Here is a 21,581-nt window from a genome sequence, read left to right as displayed (position 1 = left end):
TGAAAAATCTTGCAGTTACCTTACCTAGCATGGTAATCTTAAGAAGGAGGTGCCAAAGTCCCTCAGGAGGACAAGATTGGTGTGTCAAAAGATACCAGAGTATCTCCAGAGGATAAAACAAAAAGAATAAAACACTAAAGCAGCCCAATTCATAGCTTAGCTGCCCTCTGAGCAAGGCACAAATTTGCTGTGCATTGCTTGTTAAAAGAAATGTATGGTGCACACCTAGGCACACATCAAGCACTGCAGGTGCAGCAAATGCTGCAGTGCAGGGCACGTGTACACGTGTGACATTCAGTAGGGTTGATTCCGCTGCTTCCTCTGAACTAAAGTACACACCCCTCACCTCAGCCTTAGGGCAGGAAAAGAAATAAGAGAATGCAAACATATTCTAACTCAGCAAGGAGGGGGAGAATCAACTAGAAATGCAGTTATGAGTGTGGAATTAGATATTAGCTACATTTTGTTCTTTTTCTTCCTAACTTTGAGGATAATCAGAGTTAGACTTGAGAGAAGAGGTAAAACATCACAATATACACTAGTCTTGCTTGTGTTCACCTGTTTTAGCAAATATAGGGCCACCCCTTTGGAATAAGTTTTACAAATCTGCAGACTTCTGCAAAGTTACAGTGAACTGCCACAGGCTTGGGATTCCACAGGAGCACTTACAGACCAGCAACCTCCCGGGTCACCACCCGGAAAGCAACTGTTCCCTCTCCTCCCAAAAATACATGCTTAAACAGGACAGTTTTTAGAACAGGTTTACTTTTCTTCTCCACAGATCCTAAGGGGGAACTTATACCATTCTTTTTCCTTTTCATCACAAATACAGATACAAGACAATTATGTATCTGATTTTTCAGGACATTTATTTTGTACACAAATAATGTTTTAAAAGCCGAAGAAAACAGAGTATTTTTAGCAATTCCCTGAAGCTAATATCTTCTAAATTAACATGAAAGCATGGGTATTCTACTCCTCTACTTAACAGTTCATGTAGAGTAAATTGAGGGCCTTGGAATAACAAGCTTTTTCTGCCACAAAACACTTCCCTTGAAAAGCTTCCATAGTATGAACAGGCTTTGCTGTTTTATATTCAAGGACAAGGCCTTCTCCCATTTCAGTTTTAATTAGTTTGGTATTGACCACTTTACCAGCATTGCTAAAATGAGTACTGAGTCTTATTACAGCTTCAGAGGGAAGGTGAGGAGCTACAGCCTGCAGGTCTGTTGTTGACTTCTGGCCGAAGTTGAGCACCATCATGAAGACTCTGTCTAACCCGTCCAGCTCCCTCACATAGACAAACACGTTACTGTCATTCCAGACGTGGCACATCCACCCTCGATTCATGGGGAGCTCATTGTTCCGCAGCAAGGTCAGCGCTCGGTACAAACTCAGGGTTGAGTTGGACCAGGTGCTTTGGATCTGCAACAGTCAGCACCAACAGGGTCAGTTCTTGGCTCTGCAGGGAGGAAATACAGCTCCCTTCTCACACCCACCCAGGCTGCTGAGAACGCACCTATCAGAATTCCGTGCTGACAATTATCCCTCTTCAAATCTGTCTCCAAATTTCACTGAAAATCTGCTTTTTCTCGTGCACTTCCTTGGCACGTGTGGAGTGGCAGACACAGAGTTTATTAAGCATAGCAGTTCCCCAGCACTAATGCAATTGCTTCCTCCCACAGCTTCCTTTCAGTACTGTTGATTTAGGAGAAAGCCACAGCTATTCAAAGCTTGACACTGAATATTTTTCATTGAGTCCAGTCTACTGCAGTCACAGGATTTATTCCACATTTTATATTTTTGCTGTCTTAGATTTTTTTTTCTGCCTTGAATTTTGGTCAGCAGTGTAGGTCAGCAAAATCTGTTTGATTCACTGCTCTACTTATGTTAGACTCAGTCTATATCAAATTCTTGTTACAAAGCCAGTGCTTTTTATAGCAACAGAAATGGGGGAAAAGAGACCAGTTTTCAGTTTAATATCAAAAGGATTAAAAGGATGTTAAAGAGCCAAATTGCGACATCAACATCATAATTGTAGTTGCTCTGCTTAAATGAATATAGATGAAGGAGGCTCCTTGTTGTGCAAGGATTTCCTTTTCTAATAAAACTTACGAGGATTCAGTGCTTTTTTTTCCCTTGAGTTTGTTCCTGCTACCAATGCTCACTACTAAAAGGAAGCCAGAGCAAAATAGATACATTAAAATATTTTGAGACCATTAGTTTGTTACACATGTAGATACCTACTTCCACATTTACACTTTGGTAGTTGGCATTAACAGGTAACCAGCTGCTGTTGCCTTCAGTAAAACCAGCATTGACTTCTCCATCCCACTGCATGGGGGATTTCTCTGTGAGGGTTGCCTAGAAAATAAAAGTGGTGATTACCATATTAAAAATTACTCTTTGAATAGCATGTTCTCACAGCTCCCAAATTATCTCCCTTTCAGTATTGCTTTCTTTGGTTTAAGTTAAAAATAATGAGGATGTAATTGTGGTCCAAATCTAAGGAGAAAATGAGAACCAAGACAGTTCCTGAAATGGAGGGGAGGGGATCATCTCAGAGCATTGCTAGGTAAAATGTGGAATTCCCAAATTCTACTAGAATTTGACGATGACTCTTACTAGAGTTGTTATCCTTTGCAACAGGTGGTTGGATAAAAGTTTACTGATAACAGCCAGGATATTCTGATAAATATCTAGACATGCGGAGAGTGAATATGTGAGGTAATGAGTCCTTAGAAGAGACGTTAAAATAACAGTAGACAACAACTGCTGTTCAGTGTCTGTTATTTTCTAAGTATTGCACTTTTCACCCCAGAACTCTTCAAGCTTACATTTGCAAGGGGTACAATTTTGACAGGATTGTTTGTGTTAGAAAGGTAAAAATTATTATTTCCAAGTGCAAAACTATTGAAAACTGGCTTTTAGCTGATTAAAAAGTGTTGATGTAAAAAGAGTCTGAAGTTCTCATTTTGAAGAATTCACAATCCTGAAAAAGCTTCCTCATTTTTACTGAAAAGCTGCCAAAAGATCTGACACTTAAATTTAATGATATAAGAGGGCATAAAATATTTTGCACATACTTTGAGTGTTTGTTTTCCATGAAAACTGTTTTTCATATAAAGGACACTTTTCAATACAATCTGTCAGAGCAGCAGCCTAACAAAAGAAATTGTCACTTTGCTTTGTGACATTATAAATAATGGGTTTCTCCTTTTTAGCATATTCTGAAAAGCAGGGGAAAAAAATCCTAAGTTTTCAACACTGGTAACACTACCTCTCATCTTTACCTCTTTCAGTGTCTCCTGAAGTGTTTGAAATGCTGGGACTAAAGCCTATATCATCCTGAGCAAATACTCTCCATTTTCCTAAGACACCCATTAATCAGGGAACCTTCCTCTCCAGCCTGAGTGAAGGGTGGGTTTGCATTTGTTCCAAAGCCCTGAGCCACAGGGTAGCCACTAAAAGAGAGTGAACCCTGAGGAGCTCAGGGTGAGCCACTTTTCTTAAGAGAATCACTCTGTCAGCAATAATCAGCAGCAGCAAGAAAATGCAGGAGATACTTTGACCTAGAGTTTTCTCCAAGGAAATGAGATTTTCTTTTAAATCAGAGAATCACTTCCTCACATCTGAATCAGACAAATCTAGAGGTGATCCTGTGCTTCAAGTACCTCTTTCCCTTTGATACAAAGCTAGCCAGTGCCATTTCTAGTATTGCCAGCAGCTGCCTTATTCCCTAACAGAGGCTTTTCACAGGGAAAGCAGCATCTGCCACAGGACAATGTTCTTATGATGCTCAAATATGGTCAGGAGAGGCAGAGATGAGCTGTTCCATTTTGGGACAGACTATGCACAATGACCAAAAGGCACTTCTGCTTGCCACCAGGCAGCCTCCCCTTCGTGCAGATTCCTTTTTCTGAGCTTGGGCACACTCATTACAGCTGTGGCTTGGACAGAATCAGAACCGTGACTTCCTTTAAATAACAGCTACGAAATAATGAACTCTGGCATAATGATGTCAGTCCCACTTCCATGGGAGGAAGGAGATGGCTCAGTTATCTTCCCTCATATGTCTGCAGCACACCTTTCCTTACCCCTGGCCAGGCGCCATACTGGCACTTGCTGTCCTTTCTGCTGAAGCAACACTGCTGGAAACCACGCAAGACTGATCCAGAGAAAGACAGAAATCAGCATCCATAACTGAAGTCTAGCAGTTCAGACACACAATCAAGGCCTTGGTTCTGGTCTCTGGCCTGGCCATTTCCACATGCTGTACAGAGGTTTGCCATGAGGAACATGGAAAACCATTTAAGCAGTGAGAAAGACTGGGTTTGGTTAGCAAAACAAAAGTTCTTGTGTTTTTGAATGTTCTGTTACTTGGAACTAAACAACAACAGGACCAGAGTTTACATGCTCTTCACTTACATTTTCTGATACAATGTTTTCCATGCCTATTTCTTCACCATAGTAAGTGACAGGAGTGCCAGGGAGGGTTAAAAGCAGCATGTTCATGACATTGATGTACTCCTTCCCAATCCGAGTTGAAATCCGAGCAGTGTTAGGGCTTCCAACCTGAAGAAAACATCATTCTGTTAAACATACATTATAAAATTTCATGCACATGTGAAATTGATTAACTAATTTAACAAAGTAGTAAATGTTTTGGGTTTTTTTCTTTCCCTTCCATGGCTGTGAGGTCCATTATCTTTATCTTGATGCCATTACAAACTTCTGCCCCAAAAAAATTAACACGCAAAAGTCCTGCCAGCAGCACATGACGCAGAAGTGAGGAAGAGATGACAAACAACAACTCTCCCTGCTTACAGTTCTCTGCTATTTTTTCTGCTGTGTGAGGATTGCTCTGCTTCCTTTGAAAAGATCCTTTGCACATTCTGAACATGCTTCCTAGGAAAAAGAGAAGCAATGTTTTAAGCTAACTGCCCTCCACTGCCTGCTCTTCTCTGCCCTGGCCCCAGGCGGGTTCCAGAATCCATTGCAGTGAGTCAGTTTATGGTCAAAGATAATTATCCCAATTCCATTCTCACTGGTGATTTAGCCACTGGAGACACTGAGGGAGAGGCATGATCATAAATTCTCTTCTGTCATCCTTGCAAGGGGAGTGGAACTGTTACTGAAGGCCAAGGACTCCAACGACAGCAGCTGAGAGTTTTCACAAGGACAGCAATTATAGCTCAGCCATGGGCCCAGGCTGCTGCTGATCCCACTGAGATCGTGTGTGTGTGTGTGTGTGTGTGTGTGTGTGTGTGTGTGGTTTCTGTCACCTACAGGAACAAGCCCTTCCTAGGAGAGTTAGTCTAGAACTCTTACTGCCCAGTTTGGCCATTTTCCTGCAGGCATGTTTTTCATCCATGAGTTGACAGCTTCAAAAATACTGTTGCCAGATAGATCTTTCATGTTAATTAGGTTGAAGTTGAAGGGAAAATCTGCTTCTTGGATAAAAGTCGTTCCATAATACATCATTGTTGCTTCAATGTCTTCCTTTTCATCATCATCAGAACCCATAAATCTACAAAGAAGTACACAAATAGCTTTTTTTGGCTCATTTTTGGTTACACGGAACAGAATAAAGCTAGAAATGGTTGGACACAGCATAAAGAATTATGGTCACTTCCCCCTCCCCATTAAAAAAAGATTAATACAGAGAAATTGTATTTTGTAAGGCAGACAAGGAATCAAGGAGAATAAGTACTTCTTGGAAATTGCTGGAGAAAAATCTACAGAAGTCAACACAAGGCTAAAGTGTCTGACTGAGGTTTTATCTTTCTGAATCCATGTCCACACACTCCATTCCAGCAATTTCCATGCTTCACAGAAGAGGACCTGGGGGTCCCCCAAGTTGACCATGAGCCATCAATGTGCCCCTACAGGCGGCTCATGGCATCCTGGGCTGCATTAGGAGGAGTGCTGCCAGAAGTGAGGGCAGTAATCCTTCCCCTTTAGTCTGCCACTAAGGCCATTAGGGACTGAAACATCTCTCCCAGGAGGAAAGGCTGCGAGGTGGGGCTGTTTAGCCTGGGGAAGGGACGCCTCCGGGATCTCATCCATGTATTGAAGGGAGGGTTCAAAGGTGACAGAGCCAGGCTCTTTTCAGTGGTGCCCAGTGCCAGGGCCAGAGGCAATGGGCACAAACTGAAACACAGGACAGGTGTTTCCCTATGAACATCTGGAAACTCCCACCAATCAGGGTGACTGAGCTCTGGCACTGGTTTTCCAGGGAGGTTGTAGAGTCTCCATTACTGGAAATGTTCAAAGGCTATCCGGACAAGTTCCTAGACAACTGGCTCCAGGTGGCCCTAAAAAGCAGGGGATTTGGACCAGAGAATTTCAGGAGGTCCTTTCCAAATTCAACCGTTCTGTGATTTTAACACTCTCTGACTGTGTGTCTCACTTGAACTGCACTATTAAAGTTAAAGAATGTATCAGGCACAGGGTTGATAAATTAGTATCTCTGTGATTAGAATGTTTTCCTTTTCTGCTTACCTTTATACAGTCCATAGATGGAGCAGAGCTAACAGGGCGAATTCCTTTCTGCATACACTGGGGAGGTGACAGTGCAGCCTATGCACTGCTATCTGCACTGGAGGATTTGCATTTCTGTGACGTATTATGTTAGTAAAAGAACATTTTCTTGCTAGCAAGAGGGAGATGAATATTAGAAAAAAAACTGGCCAGCTGTGCTGGTTACCTGTATCTGCCAGGCTCTCTGCTGAACTCATTCATGGTGTGACGGAAGCTGCGGATGATGTCATGCAAACCAACTTGCGTGGTGGTGTAGTCATGGTGGAGCTGGGAATAGGCTGTGATACTCTCCTTAAAGCAGGGTATAGTAATTCACATTAGTTCACCAATGTTTTAGGTTTCAGAGTCCTCCAAATTCTCCCCATTCTTGCCTGAGTGCACCAGTTCATTAATTTTTACTGAAATGAGTTCAGCATGCTAACACTAACAGCACAGAGCTGAACTGCACTTGACGATCTGTGGAGTAGCAGAGGACTGATAATTTTGGATCCCATCCTTCAGTAGGGAAAGCCCACCCACAGCACTAACCAAGAGAGCCCATCTGGAGCATGAGCTGTGGCCTCAGACCAGGCCGGAAAGATGGACAGTGCCTTGATACAGTAACACAACACCATCACCACCTTGAGCTCGCCAGCTGTCTGTGACCCCCAGATCCACAGGAGAACAGTGACTTGGTGCTGGTACTACCTGGCAACATCACGAAGTTCACTATCAGAGCAAAAGCAAGTCACATAAACAGTGAACGTGTCTGGTCACCTCTCATTGTGACACATGGCCTACATCAGTGTTTTCTTAGTTACGCTTCAGCTCTTACTGGGGCTTCTGTGGTGAGTGCTCTTTGTGCAGAGTGCCCGGGACCCACCCACCTTCCAAGGCTGACCTGATTTTCCTACAGCCACAATTAAGACCCAAAAGAGTCAAAGCAGGCACTCTTGTCTCCATAGGAAATGCAGGAAGGAAAGCAAAGACATCAACATTACATTACATAAACATTACATTTTGAGACTTGTTCACTGGAGGCTCATCCCGGAGATGTGTTGCTTCTAAGAGAAATTTAACAGTGCCAAAACTAAATCCATCAACTCCTTTGCCAAGCCAAAATTTGATAATATCCTAGATAAAAGCAAAAATTGAAAAGCCTGAGTAAGTCTACCCCATTTAAAATAGTATACTCTTAAAAAGAAAACTAAACTTGTAAGGAGGTGTTAATACATTTAGGTGTTAATACATTTAAGGAGGTGTTAATTCATTTTTTGATTTGTATTTTGAATTTTTCTAGAAGCTAAAGTGAATCATGTTGATCTAAGGTCAAATTAATAGCTAAATAAAGTATGTCTTACTATTTCATTCCTACAAAAAAATAAAAGACTGGTCTCTAACTTCTCCTGTAATTCAGGAGCCCAAAGTAAGGTCATGATTCACTAAAAGCAGTTTCTAATCTCATCCATCAACACAACTGGGCTCATGCTAAGTGATGTTGATGAACACTCATGTCATGGCTGCACACAATTAGAACACATTGATTCAAATATGCAGGAATATGTTGTTCTGCACAAGCCTTGTGCCACCAATTTTCTTTTACACAATAGAGCTCTTAAAATATTTGTTCTCTCTTATTTGACTGATGTAATTTTTAAATTTTTTTTTCCGACTTATTTGTTGATTCACAGGAACATAAGAAATTATCATCCAACAATTACAAGTGCTATTGATTTGAAATTTCATGATCAAATTCCAATGTTAGTCACTATTAGTAAAATTATATCCTACTTCACTAACTATATTACTACAGTTTTAATTGCCCCAGTTTTAACAGAAAATTCCAAAGTTCAGTTCCTCTTGAGTGGTTTCTGCAAATGTCCTTTTAGTTGTGATACTTGTCTTCGTCTGAGGAAAAAACCAGTTTTTTATATATATATTTTAAAGTCTATTGACTTGCCTTTTTAAAACATATTGAGTACACTTATCTGAAAAAGCTGGAGTAGAATTAGTACACTCTTAAGCTATACAGATTTTTGTTTGGCAAATAAAGATGGCCTCACTGAGCTGCACTTTTTCGTAGCTCCATTCTGCAAGCAGCAGCTGTCAATGTGGTGTCTGTCCAATACTGAATGTACCCAAAAACGCTCATGCTTATACCTGTGCTCAGCACAAAAGCAAACCCGGCTATCAGGTGCTTATGCAAACATCAAGCACTGATGTGGTTCTCACCGGCACCAATCTACATCTATTTACACATGAAAGCCACAACGTGCTGGTTGCTGAGTTTGGCTGTTCTTGGGTGCCCTTGTGCTGCTGAACCAAAGACTTGAGCTTCTCTGCAGGAGTCCATTTGCTTCCTGCTCAATCCTCCTAACCTTCTCGAACAGGATTTTGAATTAAAATAGTAGATAAAAATTATTCTTTAACATGATGTTCATACACATTTACCAAAGGTTGGAGTTACCAGGACAAACTTCCTAGCTTTCATGGTTTTTTTTTTTTTGGTTTTTTTTTTTTTTTTTTTTTTGCATAGGAAATGCAGCATCTCTTTGCTACTGGCGTTTCAGTAATTCTCATTGCGTGCTTGAGGTAAAAGGTGTGACCAGAAGCGTTTTGTTTCTTCAAGCTCATGCAGTACCCACATGGTGAGAGGAGAGGCCCCACAGAGACCATCCCAGGAAGGCTGAGCAGCTGTGAAGACCAGCGCCCAAGAAATGCACCACAATTCAACAGAACAAAGTGGCAAACACGGATTCAATTAAACACATGAAGTAGCTGTACTACCTGCTGAGGCATAACTTAGAGAAAGGGGAAAAAGAAGCAGCAGCTGTTAGGCTCCCCATATTCAGGTCTACATCCCCATATTTTAATGAATTCCACACTGTCTGCTAGGAAACAGTGCAGACAGGAAGGAGATTCCATCGGAGCAGCACCATCACCACCACTCTCACTGTGAAAACAATCATTTTCCTCCTGGAAAGTCATCAGACACATGGACAGATCGAAACTCACTATCTCCTCCTTATCAACAAGCCCAGGCATACCTTGTAATTCAAATCAGCATTGCCTCTGCTTTCCCAAAAATGCAAACCTCTCTCTAATAAACAAGGTGCCATCCCTCCATTTGACTGGCTAATCAACGACTCTTTGTATCAACAAAGATAAAAAACTTCTCTGCATTTGACGTTCTACACAGGCTTCAGTGCAAGAGCTGCTTTGCTGTTGGCTTAGCACCAGTGGGTTTCATACTTACACGGATTTCTTGTTGGACAGCAGGGTTGCGAAAATTTAAGTCTGGCTGTTCCTTCCCAAACTGATGGAAATAACATTGCTTTCTCAGGTCGTCAAACTGCCAGCTGGAATTCCCAAAGACACTCACCTGCTCAGCCAAGGGAGAGAGACAATCAGATCTACTAACTTAACAAACATTCCCTCCTATGCATACATTAAAATGTGGGGCATTACAAGCATAAAATAAAGCACAAAATGCCTAATCAGTGGACTACATTTTGAACAGATTTTGGTACTCATGATTTTCATGCCTTTTTGCCACTAGTTGCTCTCCCTTTAGTTGTGCTTTGCCACATGTATTTCTTGCTCAGTATTGTAGATTTTGAAGATTTTTTATTAACTTTCATTGGGAATTATCTGGAATAGAGGGGAAAACATGGGTGGGAACACTTATTTTGGAATGACTTCTCCTAAAACTTATTAAATAGCTTTAGTTAACTTAGAGCTTTCTGCAATTTAGTATTATCCATTTGAAAGGCCAACAACAGTCAGCAAGTTAAAAATGTTAAACTTTATCACCATCTCTCTAATGAAATATTCCACAAGATAGTTCTTAAGACTCTTAAGATTAAAGAGAAATTATACAAATTGATACAAAGTATTAATTCCACCTGGAGTTTTTAGAATATACAAGTTCCCAATCATGCACCCACTGGTTCTAATCTAAAATAAGTATATTTGAAATAGGCAACATGCTTTCTGGCCTGATCACTTTCCAGAAAAAAGGAAAAAAGCCAAGATCATATTGTTTTGTTTCCTTCCCCACCAACTATGATTTCAGAGTACCTGACATGCAGTTTCTAGAACAAAACACCCACACACAAAAGGGGGCATGTGTGAACCATTTGTGCACAACTTTTTTTGTGTGTGTGTGTGTGTTTGTTTAATGAACAAAGATTTAACACTGAAGTGAAGAAACAAAGGTAATTTTTAGAACTCCACTTGAAGTAGGAGCTTTTCGAGTGATTCCCCCAACCTGGTTTAAATCTTAATCTGCACTAACACATGTAATAACATCAGTTTGTACCTCTCACCAGTCACTTAAAACCCCATGTACACTGGGACAATCATGTTACAGCTGCTTTTGCTCTGTGGCATCCAGCTTGGGATGTGTGTGTGTCCCTTCCTGTGTTTACCCAGTTGTTGGGAGGGACGACTGAGCCAGCAGCCTGCCTGCAGTCCTGCCAGATGTAGTAGTCCGTGTACTTCCCAGTCCGATTGCGGCTCAGCTGAAACCACCGGTGTTTGTCGCTTGTGTGGTTTGGTATTAAATCCATAATCACCTTTAGCCCTTAAAAATAAAAACAAAAACATTAAAAAACCATCAGCCCTGCTTTCCCTCCCCAGACTACAACATTACATTTAGCTTTTTAAGACAACATTCATATTTGTTCCAAATGCAGTATCAGAGGTATTTGGGCTTCTTCCATGCCAGAGGTCTGGTGAAGGAGAGGGGCATAAAAACCCCACAAAAAGTACCAGACTACCAAAACAGTTAGACCTGACTGGTGTTTGCAAGTAGCTGGAACACAGCCTGGGAGGGAAAGAAGGGTGAAGAGAACAATCAAAACAGACTTCTGCTGTTATGAACCACTTTCACTAACTCTGACTTCAACATCTGTCTCATACCTCCCAGGTGAGAAAGGCACTTCACCAGTCTAGCAACAGTGATCACATATTCTTCATCACCCTCCTAAAGAACAGACATTTTATTGAAACCTTTTAGACTCGCAAACCATCTTCTGTTCAGCTCAGCAGCTTTAAGAAGAAACTCCTGAGCAAACATTTGGTCTGAGGCATAAACTCATCAAAGCAAGGGTGCAAGGGCAGGAAAGAAGTGTGTGTTCCCTCATGTTCAGTCACACAGAACTGCACCTCAGCTTGATCCCAGCCTTCCAATGCCCATAAGACAGGCCTCAGGGAGCATGGATGGGTGCCAGCCCACCACACACAAACATCCTCCTTGCAGAGGACATGCAGCCACCCTGTGCTGTTGCTGTAGCTCCCTGTGCCCTCTCTCCCGCTTTCAGCACTGCCCCAGAGCGAAAGGGCAGGAGATGGCAATCACGGAGCTCTAGTTGCTGTGGAGCTGCCTTGTACTTTGCTGCCACCTCTATCTGTTCCTGCTCAATGGCACCATGGGGGGACTGCCAGGTGCACAAACTGAAGTCCCTATAAGGTCTATCTTTTTAACAGTTACTTTGCTTGGAGGTGCAGCTTACCTTTGTCATGTATGGCTGCAATCAGATTCTCAAAATCTGTCATTGATCCAAAAATGGGATCAATGTCATAGAAGTCTTCAGCTCCATAGCCAAGGTCTTTTAAAGGGGACTTAAAGAAAGAGGTGATCCAGATGGTTTTTATATTCAAATATGTAATATGGTCCAGTTTTTCTTGGATACCTATTTAAAAAGAAAAGGACATCATCTGTTCAGAAATGACAGAATATTTTTGTTTGTACACAGGTCCCTTTATCTTCCTGACATGTTAGTAGAGTATGCAACTACAGAAACACTTTCTGCCCTTTACCTGCCAGTACTGTACAGTGTGGCTATCACTTCTTGTTTAGAAATGCATTGTCCATTTTGGTGTTGAGCCTTCCCTTTCTATAAGGGCAGTCTCAGCTCAGCTACTGGTAAGTGGCATTGCTTCCTTGCTATCAGGCACCCCATCTCCACGCATTTTTACCAGCTGATAACACCTAGACCATGAAAAAACAAGAAGTAGCACATCTTTCTCCCCTCTTTGTCAGTTTTAGTTTTCCTTAGGAAGAGCAGCCACCAAACATGACCAGGTGCTCAGCACCACTCATCCTCCTGACTGGACTCAGTTTTGTGGAGGTATCTGACTCTGGTAGCAGCTGTGCTGCTGCTTGTTCTCAGCACCATCTCTCAACTTCCTTTCTAATTCCAACTTTCTAACTTAAACTTAACTTGAGCAAGCAGCTCCTGGATTTATTCACAACAATGTGAGTTGCTATTAACATTGCCTGACAACTTCTCTTAGTTCTCTCCATTAGGCTGGCTTTGTCTATTGGACTGTACTTTTCCACTGGTTTTGCTTTTTATATACTCATACACACACAACTGTTACATGGCAAGAATGAAAACTGACCCACCTTTCAGATCCCCATTCCCATCCATGTTGCTGTCCTTGAAGGAGCGAGGATAGATCTGATAAATAGGGCTAGCCTGCCACCAGTCAAGGCACCTTGGAGAGAGAGCAATGATGGCAATCGTAGCGCACACAAGCACAACGGAACCAGCAATTACGAGCCAGAAGAGGATCTCCCTGGTGACTCTGTAGCGGGCTTGGCTGGAGAACTGCAGCAAGACCTCCTTCGGCATCCCAGCATAAGGCTTCAACACTGTCTCCTCCACAGCCACTGGGTCCACATCAACACTGCACCTTTTTGGCATTTCTTCTTGGCTACTGGTGTCTGTTTCCTTGTCCTCAAAATCCTCATTTTGAACAAATCCATTGTTCTGCACACCTCCCTTCTCACTCAGCTCCATAGGTAAGCTCCTAGCTTCCACCTCAACTGTTTTACTTGACAGTTCTTGTCCTGGAGACTCTGGCCACAGCACCTTTGTTCAGTGAAATGAGAAGCAGTGCAATTAGGTATTCTGGGTTGATAATCAATCCTGACTAACTAGTCAAAGTTCAAAAAGGGACAAAAAGGGCAAAGTGCTCATGATGTTCTGCATAATATTCAGCATCTTTAGCAAGATAACAATATGCTACAAGAAAGGGCAGTCCTCCTGGGAAGTAAAGCCTATTGTTGGTACCAGCTGAGCACAGTTACGTTTACCCTTGCTCTTCCCTTTGACAGCAGGGGGAAATTCAGGTTTTGCCACTATCAGATCTAGTAAATATGCAGCTTTCCAGACTGGTCATAGCCTCCCCTGCCTGAAGCAGTCTGAATATGGGTAATTTAAATCCGGACAGCAAGAGAATGAAGTGTTGGCAACCAGTGGCCCAAATGCAACAACATAGACTAAGAAAAGAGTCAAAGGCTGGTTGTGCATGTTTTTCACAGTTTAACTCACCTGCTCCAGTCCACCCCCAACTCCTAAGCACTAACTGCTGCTGTGGTACATACCGATCCTGCGACTCACAGCGGGGAACGTGGGGTGGACTCCTACACCCAGAGCCAGCCCCGGGGCATGACAGGATAGCTCTGCACAGGCACAAGCAAGACTCAAGAGAAAAACCCACTGCCAACTATTAAAATCCATCCCCCCATTAAAAGAAAAAATAAAAAAGAGGGAAAAAAAAAGGAAAAAAAGGGGGGGGGGAATAAGAAATGCTTATAAGAACCTTTCCCTTCTCCCTCTTTCCCCCTTTTCTACTATTCTAGGCAGGAAAAAGCATTGCCCAAAGTCTGCACAAACATGCACATCTGTACACATCTGTGTGCCCTAAGCCCCAAGTGCCTGAAGTCAGCATCCAGACATCCCTTTCCACCAGTGCCCCTGCCCAGCATACCAAAGGACACACAAAGCAATACAGATTTGCCAAGGAGCTGCCTTATCACCTGTAAAAGTTAACTCCTACCTCTGACCATAGGGTAAGGGTCCTAAGGAAACTCTTGGACAGTGCAGTGGAGACAAGGTTGGGTTGTGACTCAAAAGAAGTGTTTATTATGTTTACCTCAAGCCATGGAAGAAATTTATAAGCTATGGACTGTAAAAAGTCCAGCATGCAATATTCAAATGACTCAAAAAAGTGTCATTTCTTCAGTAGCTGAGCTAAGAACAGGTATTTGATGCTGACAGATTTAATCCTTCCTCTTCCTAACAGCAGTGCCTGGCAGCAACCTCAGCCTGTGCAGTGTCAGGCAGCTGCGGGAGCATCCGAGATAACAGCTGAAGTGTCAGTCCTGTAATTCAGTATTGCCAGGAGATCCAGAAATGGGAAATTATTTAACACTGGTTCACTCCCATTTAATGACTCTACAGTCTTAACATCATCATATCAGTAAGTTGTAAAAGTTTCCAGACAGACACTGTGCACTCAGGGCGTACACTTGTATTTGACACAATGCCAGTGACTCCTTACTCCAATTGTTTCATTTCAACATCTTAACTTGTAATGAAAGTAGAAAATGTGCAAATACAGAAATTTTTTAAGACTGCATGAAATACATCTCAAGACCTGGTACTCCCTAGCTTGCTTTCCCCCCTGACAAACTCAGGTTTAAAAGTGCCAGTATCTTCCTGCATACACAAAAGCTCCCTCAGTCACCCAAGCACAGCAAATCAAGTCAGAGGCAAGAGCAAATGATGGCCAAAACACAGTCATCTGCCACAGATGCATGGGTCTCATAAGCCAAGGAGACTCAGGACAGTCAGGTGTAGAGTATTACACCCACCAGTACTGCTGGAATCAAAAAGGGGAAACTAGTTCCAAGTGAGTAGTTCAGCTCCCCCCCATCTCTTTTCTTTAAGCCAGTAAACTTTCTGATTATTATTGCCTGCATGGACAGGTTTATTTGATCTAAGGACACAGGTAGCTTAACCTTGACACACATACTTTCACATCTGATAAAGGCCAATTTAGTATCTCACTAGTCAGAAGCTGCCACTGCCCTCTGTATGTGTGATTGGGAATCCATTCCTTTCCCCTTATTCGAGCATCTTGCGGGAGCAACATGCTCTGTGAATCCCGCTGTGCCAAAGCCATGCCTTCAAAAGAGCCCCTCGTGTCCTAATGTAATCCCCAAGTAACATTAAAGGGCTTATTTATACCTTAAGTAGGGCAGATCATGTCTTAATTGCAAAGAGTCTGGCTGAAAAGAGGAGGATTATAGTTTTCTGGTAGATAAATGCAGCAGGCAGGAGGCAGAGGCCATGGATAGATGAATCCACGTGAAACCATGTGCGCCATCTCCGCTAGCTGCAGGGCACACAAAGATCCAGCTACACAATCGCTGTGAGGTTGAAACAGAACATAAGCCATGCTGGAAATTACCAAGTGGCAGTGCTGGTGAACACATGGTCTCTAGAGTCAGGCTGAGCGGGCTCACAGCCACACTGCAGTCACGTCTCTCACCACCTCCGCCCTGCTCCATGAGAAGAGCTGAAGCGCAAGCAGGTACCAGTGGAACACAGGTACATTTAGGGTAGACACCTGCGCCTTAAATCCTAAAAATTCCTCTAGAAACCTTGGAGAAAATATACAGCCAAGAAGCTTAAAGTAGGTCTGGATGATCAACTACTACAGACCCAGGAGAACGAACACAAGAATCTATTATTGTCTCCTGCATGATTTTCCTCACAGACTAAAAATAAAACCACACAGGTATTTTGTTGTTAATACAGACCTATTTTTTTCCCTCTCCTCATCCTGAGGAGTTGCTTGCCTTAAAATTATTTGATAAAGGGATAACATAAACTTCATCTTAGAAAGGCAGATCACCAACAATTCCCACTGAGCTTTAACTTTTTCCTTTTAAAACATATTTTATGTATGCAGGCTTTATGCATCTGGCTTGCTTTCAAGTAATTCTGAAATGGTTCCCTCCTGAGCTATTTTACAGTTTAGCAGGAGTAACTAGCCAGTGTAACTGTGTTAGCAGAATCCGCTGAAAGGCATTAAGTAGTAAAGAAAACACTTCATATTCTGTGCCAGTTACTGTTTACCTTGGGGTTAGGTAGGGAAACAAAACCAATCTGTATGTGGGCAGTAATAGCTGCTATCTCCACACAGATTGCCGTGGTTATTTCTGTAAGATGGAGGGGTTAATTTTCACAAGTATTTCTTATATATAATTATTTAGATGCACTGACTGACTTAGTCATCTACTGTTTGATGCTCTACAAATGCCAAGTAGCTTGCCAGTTGCTCAATACCACACACATTACGCCAAAAACCATGCAGAGGGGTGATTATGCACCCTAATGTGCTAAGTGTAGGAAGACATTTATTGTTAAAAAGTTCTCTTGCTTTATGCTTTTTCATTAAAAGGTTTGTTTGCCACTGGAACTCTTCTGACATAATGCACTTTAAATATAACCTCATTATTTACAGAATCAGGGCCAGATTTACAGGTATGTAAAAAAGTCAGACACTTCAGAAGTGGCTTTACCTCAGCAGCTCCCACAAGACTGATGGATAATCTGACCTTTAAAGCTACCTTTCACTCAGCACTAAGAAAATCCTCCCTTGACCTGAGGGCAGCTGTCAAGAGAGAGAAGGTCTAGGGGACCAAGTTTTTTACACAGTATCTTTTACCATGAGCATGTCTGAAGTTTCTGCCATCAGCCTGAAGTCCTAGGGGTGGCAAAACGTAATTGCAAAGACACCTGTGACAGGGTTTGGTGGGGGTTTTGTTACTTTTTTAATGCTCTCAGTCCACTAATGGACAATGTGATTAAAGGTTCATGTCATTAAAAACACTGTAATTAGCTACTGCTTGGCTCAGGGGACATTTCAGGGGTAGGTTTCAGGGGAAGAAGGCACCCAGCCCCTGCCCCCCATGGCTGATCGGCAAGGCTGGCCTCTCCCACTATTTTTAATGAAAACAATTATCCACTAATTCCTGCTGTTATCATAGCTGCAAGAACAAGAGCACACAGCACTGACTCCTGGATGCTTCTCCCCCAGAGGGTCAAACACTACATACAACCCACAGAAAAACAAACTCAAGGTTTGTTGCCCATCTAGGAGGAAGCTCACTCACATTAACTGTGCTCTTTTCAATTTACACTCTTCCCTTTGTGGCATTCATCTGCCCCATTTCTGTCCTAGAGCATGACAACTTCCTAAGGATTTTCTTTTCCAACCTACTCCTCAAAAATCTTTCCCAACAAGAGACCCAGACCTTGCTCTTCCCCTTGTACATGCTGGACAGGTTCAGCATGGTACTAAATCATGGCAGACTGTTGAAGTTTGGATGGTTGAAACTCAAGAGTGACCTTGTGTTACTGAAACATCCCTGAAGTGGGATATCTGCAATAGACAGCACAGCCAGGCAGCCCAACAGGAAGCCAAGGAGAAGCTCAAAAAAATAAAATGGCATTGCACTACATCACCACAACATCCATCCTTTGGGTTACCAAAAAGACAGTACCCCACAAGATACATCTGCCTTTGCCAGGGCTTATCTCTGAGAACAATTTTAAATCAACTGAACAGGAATCTAGGAGCAGGTTTTGGTCTGCTGAGCACAAAGCACTTCCTCTTGTGGAAGGATGAAGGATTTATTGGAAGAGGCTGTCAGGCAACAGCTGTCACATGAGCACACCTATTGCCACACTATACAAGATGTACAGCTTTTCACAGTGCTTCAGCTTCCCCACCTGCAGGAATTACACACACAGTATCACAGATATATATGGTACTCCATATAAATTTACTCCTTTTCCCTTGTCTCTCTCAATGCATCAAGATAGGCCTTCCTGCAAACTGCTTTTTCACAAGTATCAAATCAGTGGCAGGTATTCCATGATGAAATGTACTCAGGTTGTGCTCCTGTGAATTCACTTCCTCCTGGAAGAGCTCAGTTCATATCAAAAATCTCCAGTCTGTACTGAAAGCTTCACTTTCCAGTATTGAATTGTGCCCCAAGGTTCTTACAAAGGCTGCTTCTGACCAAGAGTTCATGGATTCCACATCAGACTGTTAACAGTCCAGCAGCAGTAATGTGTGTAAAAATCAGTGTGAGCACTGAAGTGAAACCAAAGAACTGAAAGAACATATTCCGTAAAAAAGCCCCAAACCAACAAAAATCCTATTCTTCTATTCAGGACCTAGCATGCTGCGCAGCAACAGCTGGCACATGAAAGGGTCTACACTCAGGGAAGGGACTCTCTGACCAGTACAGACCAGACCTCTGTTATCAAGAAAACATTCCATAACTACAAGTATTTTCCAGATATACCATTCAGTGTGGACACGGGTAGCAGAACTTCACCTTATTTTCATATTCACCTGAATGTACAACTACTGAATGAAGACAATCTTTACTTCCTGTAAGTTAGAAGACCTGCTAAAACTCTAAGTCCTACCCTCTTAAACACTGCCCAAAATAAGTTTTGTTTTGGAACTGTCTGGCATTCAAGGATCCAGCCATGTGGGTGAAAGCACTGCTCGGTGGAAGGTGAAGACAGCATCACCTGCAGCAAATACCAGCCTCTCCATTTTGAATTACATGAGTCCACAGAACTGTGTGGGCTCTTCAGTGCCAGATCTCACACTGCTTATCTGCACAAAATAGCTCTGGCACCTCGCTTGTTTATGCTGGTGAACCAGAGACAAACAATCCCACACCCTGCAAGCATTGACATAGTGCATTTAAATGCCTGCTCCATTCTCTCCATTCTAACAGAGAAGCAATTCAGTATCACATACACCCAATCCCTCCTCCAAGAGTAATTAAAGTACATTTCTGCTCTTCATTCCACATATATATGAGGCAGTGTCTCACAGCTTTCATGCTGCTAGCTCTGCTATGCTCTTTGGGAGTCTGTTGTACCAAGTACAGGGGAGCAGTGCAAACCAGTTTTACACTGAGTGGATGCCCTGGTTGCATTTCAAAGACAGATCTTTCAAATATTTGAATACTGCAGGCTGAAATAGAAGACAGCTGTACAAAATCTCCAAGGCAGCGATAACACAACACCCATTTGGTACATATTTTTCTCCTTTCCCTTCATTTAATACAAAATCTTTTATTTAATGCAGTTCACAGCACAGGGGCTACTAAGATCATATGAGAAGTTACATCTTAAAGATATAACTTTGTTGGTTTTTGTTGGGTTTGGGTTTTTTTTTTTAGTTCACAGAAATAGCACTTGAAATATGGTAACAGCATGTAAAGAAGTTGCTGCAATTACTCCCATGCTCAGACCTCTGTGTTTTTTTAGTTATTGAATGTGAAGTTAAATGCACTAACTGTAATCTCTGAAGCAGCAGCATGGATCTTCCTACATATTTTTAAGGTAAGGACAAGTAGGAATGAAGAGATGAATGTAAAATATATTTCTCCATTTTAAAACTTCACAGCCAGCACAACATAAAAAGTAATAAGAGACGGAGAAGTTCTTGTAAAGCACCACAAATCCATACACCTTGACACTATTTCCAAAAACTATCTCCTTCCAAAGTAAATGCAGATTTATTGGAGCTGGAAAGATTTTTTTGGTTTCATTTCTGCTCCCAGAGTTGAAATACTATTATTTAAAATACGCTAGGAAAACATATCTGCTTCACATACCCAGGACAAAATCCTTGTGGTACCATTAAAATTAGATGCATTTATGAAGATGACCATTGGATAAAGGATTAAAAAAAAAAACCCTCACATCATCCAGTTTCCCCTAATAATAATAAATTAAATAATGTAAATTATTTGAAGATTAGGCAGGAATCCACCATTTTGCATCTGAGTAACCTGCCAAACAAAATAAAGCCAATATTTATTCACAGAATTAATTTGATGGGAATAGTGTTAAGAAGCTTCCTTACAAAAACAATGGGAAATATCTCTTCATTAATGCAATTTAAATATGCATTTTACTTCGAAGTTAAAATACATTTACTTCAAAGTTTCCAACTAACTTCTAAATGTAGGATATTTACTAATCTACATGTTCACCTCCCCAAAAGAAGTAGCTAACATACATCAGTACAGTATGATGCATTTTCACAACAGTTTCTCTTTTTGCACATTTTTTCAAAAAGATAATTCAGGAATTTTTTTAGAAAATGTAACAGTCTTGCAAGGAATATAACATACAGAAATATTTTTAGGTTCTCTTTATAAGTCCTGGACACTAACTTCCAAGAGTAGGGTTTTATCTTACAAGACAGAATTTGCCTTCTATGAATTTCTGCCCAATTTCTTTCATTTAAGCTTTGCAGCTCTTTCAAAATAATAAAGGCAAAACGCATCTGGTAATTTTCTGACAGAACCTTGCACGTAACTTCTCTGAGCAATATTTGTTCAAAAATACCCCATATCTACCAAACACATTCCAAAAGCCACTTGAAAAAGGCCAGAAGAAGCAGTGTTTCTATATTTAAAGATTAGACAAACTTCCAGCATCACCATCAGGGATCTCATGAATTTCATTCCAGCTTTTTAAAGGTCAAGGGCAGGGTCCTTACAACACTAAACACTACTGCACCATAGACTCAACTTCCCCACAACTCACCTTAGATTCCAGAACTCTGAGACAGAAAACCAGCGTTGAAAGTTATTTCTGAAGCAGACTTGACACAACAGGAAAAATTATATCCAAGAAGACTGTTTGAATTAGTTGCCACAAGTCTTTAGAATGTGTATTCATTCCTACTACAGTGTTTTTCATCCTTTACTGGGAAGGATAACTGCTTTCAGAGAAAGATTACCCAACTGATGGAAAATGTTAATTTTTTTCTCCTATCAGCCCATCCCCATGACCTGAACCCTTATCAGTCTTGGTTAGGTTTAAAAGCAGGTGCTGATGCAATCATTAGTTGATGATTCAGCCACTAATCACAGCAACCACTAATCAGCACAGCAAGGACTTTTTCTCTGAAAATTCCCAGTCAAACTGCACATAGACAAATAAGAAAATAAGGAAAGCCAAGAATCAGAAGGAAGATCTCTGTAATCCCAGTCAGTCTTTAAATTGAGACAACACAGCAAAGGAGAACTTTAAGATTTTTGAAGACAGAAATGTAAAGTCTTTGGGAGAACATGACCTTTCAGACATACAAAGAGCTAAGCACAGCAGCACTGGTGAAGTGACAGAGTGAATGATGGAAATGAGAGATGA

The 21,581-nt window shown here is 41.7% G+C and overlaps 2 protein-coding genes across 2 annotated transcripts in view; one reads left to right on the top strand and one right to left on the bottom strand.

Moving 5' to 3' along the window:
- Positions 1–10,022, top strand: part of PREPL (prolyl endopeptidase like) — a 29,187-nt gene extending 19,165 nt beyond the window's left edge. The window contains 1 exon segment of the mRNA XM_053937376.1: positions 9,059–10,022. The gene's annotated coding sequence lies outside the window, so the exon portion shown is untranslated.
- On the bottom strand, positions 985–13,390 carry SLC3A1 (solute carrier family 3 member 1). Its single transcript, XM_053937378.1, has 10 exons — positions 12,935–13,390; positions 12,039–12,218; positions 10,953–11,107; positions 9,779–9,904; positions 7,540–7,656; positions 6,710–6,834; positions 5,332–5,530; positions 4,429–4,575; positions 2,248–2,364; positions 985–1,425 (listed from the first exon to the last, which is right to left on the bottom strand). Exons 1-10 carry the CDS (start codon positions 13,329–13,331, stop codon positions 985–987), a joined length of 2,004 nt encoding a protein of 667 aa, XP_053793353.1. The 5' UTR covers positions 13,332–13,390.
- Between the last annotated feature and the right edge of the window lie 8,191 nt (positions 13,391–21,581).

The sequence above is a fragment of the Vidua chalybeata genome, chromosome 3 (genome assembly GCF_026979565.1).
Source record: "Vidua chalybeata isolate OUT-0048 chromosome 3, bVidCha1 merged haplotype, whole genome shotgun sequence".
NCBI classification, from domain to species: Eukaryota; Metazoa; Chordata; class Aves; order Passeriformes; family Viduidae; genus Vidua; species Vidua chalybeata.
Note: the sequence above shows the minus strand (reverse complement) of the source record. Positions and strands in the feature narration are given on the sequence as shown.

What these genes read in the sequence shown, in the direction of transcription:
- SLC3A1 (XM_053937378.1), bottom strand. Translation starts at nt 13,331, where the DNA reads ATGGAGCTGAGTGAGAAGGGAGGTGTGCAGAACAATGGATTTGTTCAA. An exon ending in TGCAGCCATACATGACAAAG is followed by an intron (nt 11,108 to 12,038) that starts GTAAGCTGCACC and finishes TTTATTTTTAAG; the next exon opens with GGCTAAAGGTGATTATGGAT. An exon ending in ACCAAAGTGTAAATGTGGAA is followed by an intron (nt 1,426 to 2,247) that starts GTAGGTATCTAC and finishes TGACTGTTGCAG; the next exon opens with ATCCAAAGCACCTGGTCCAA.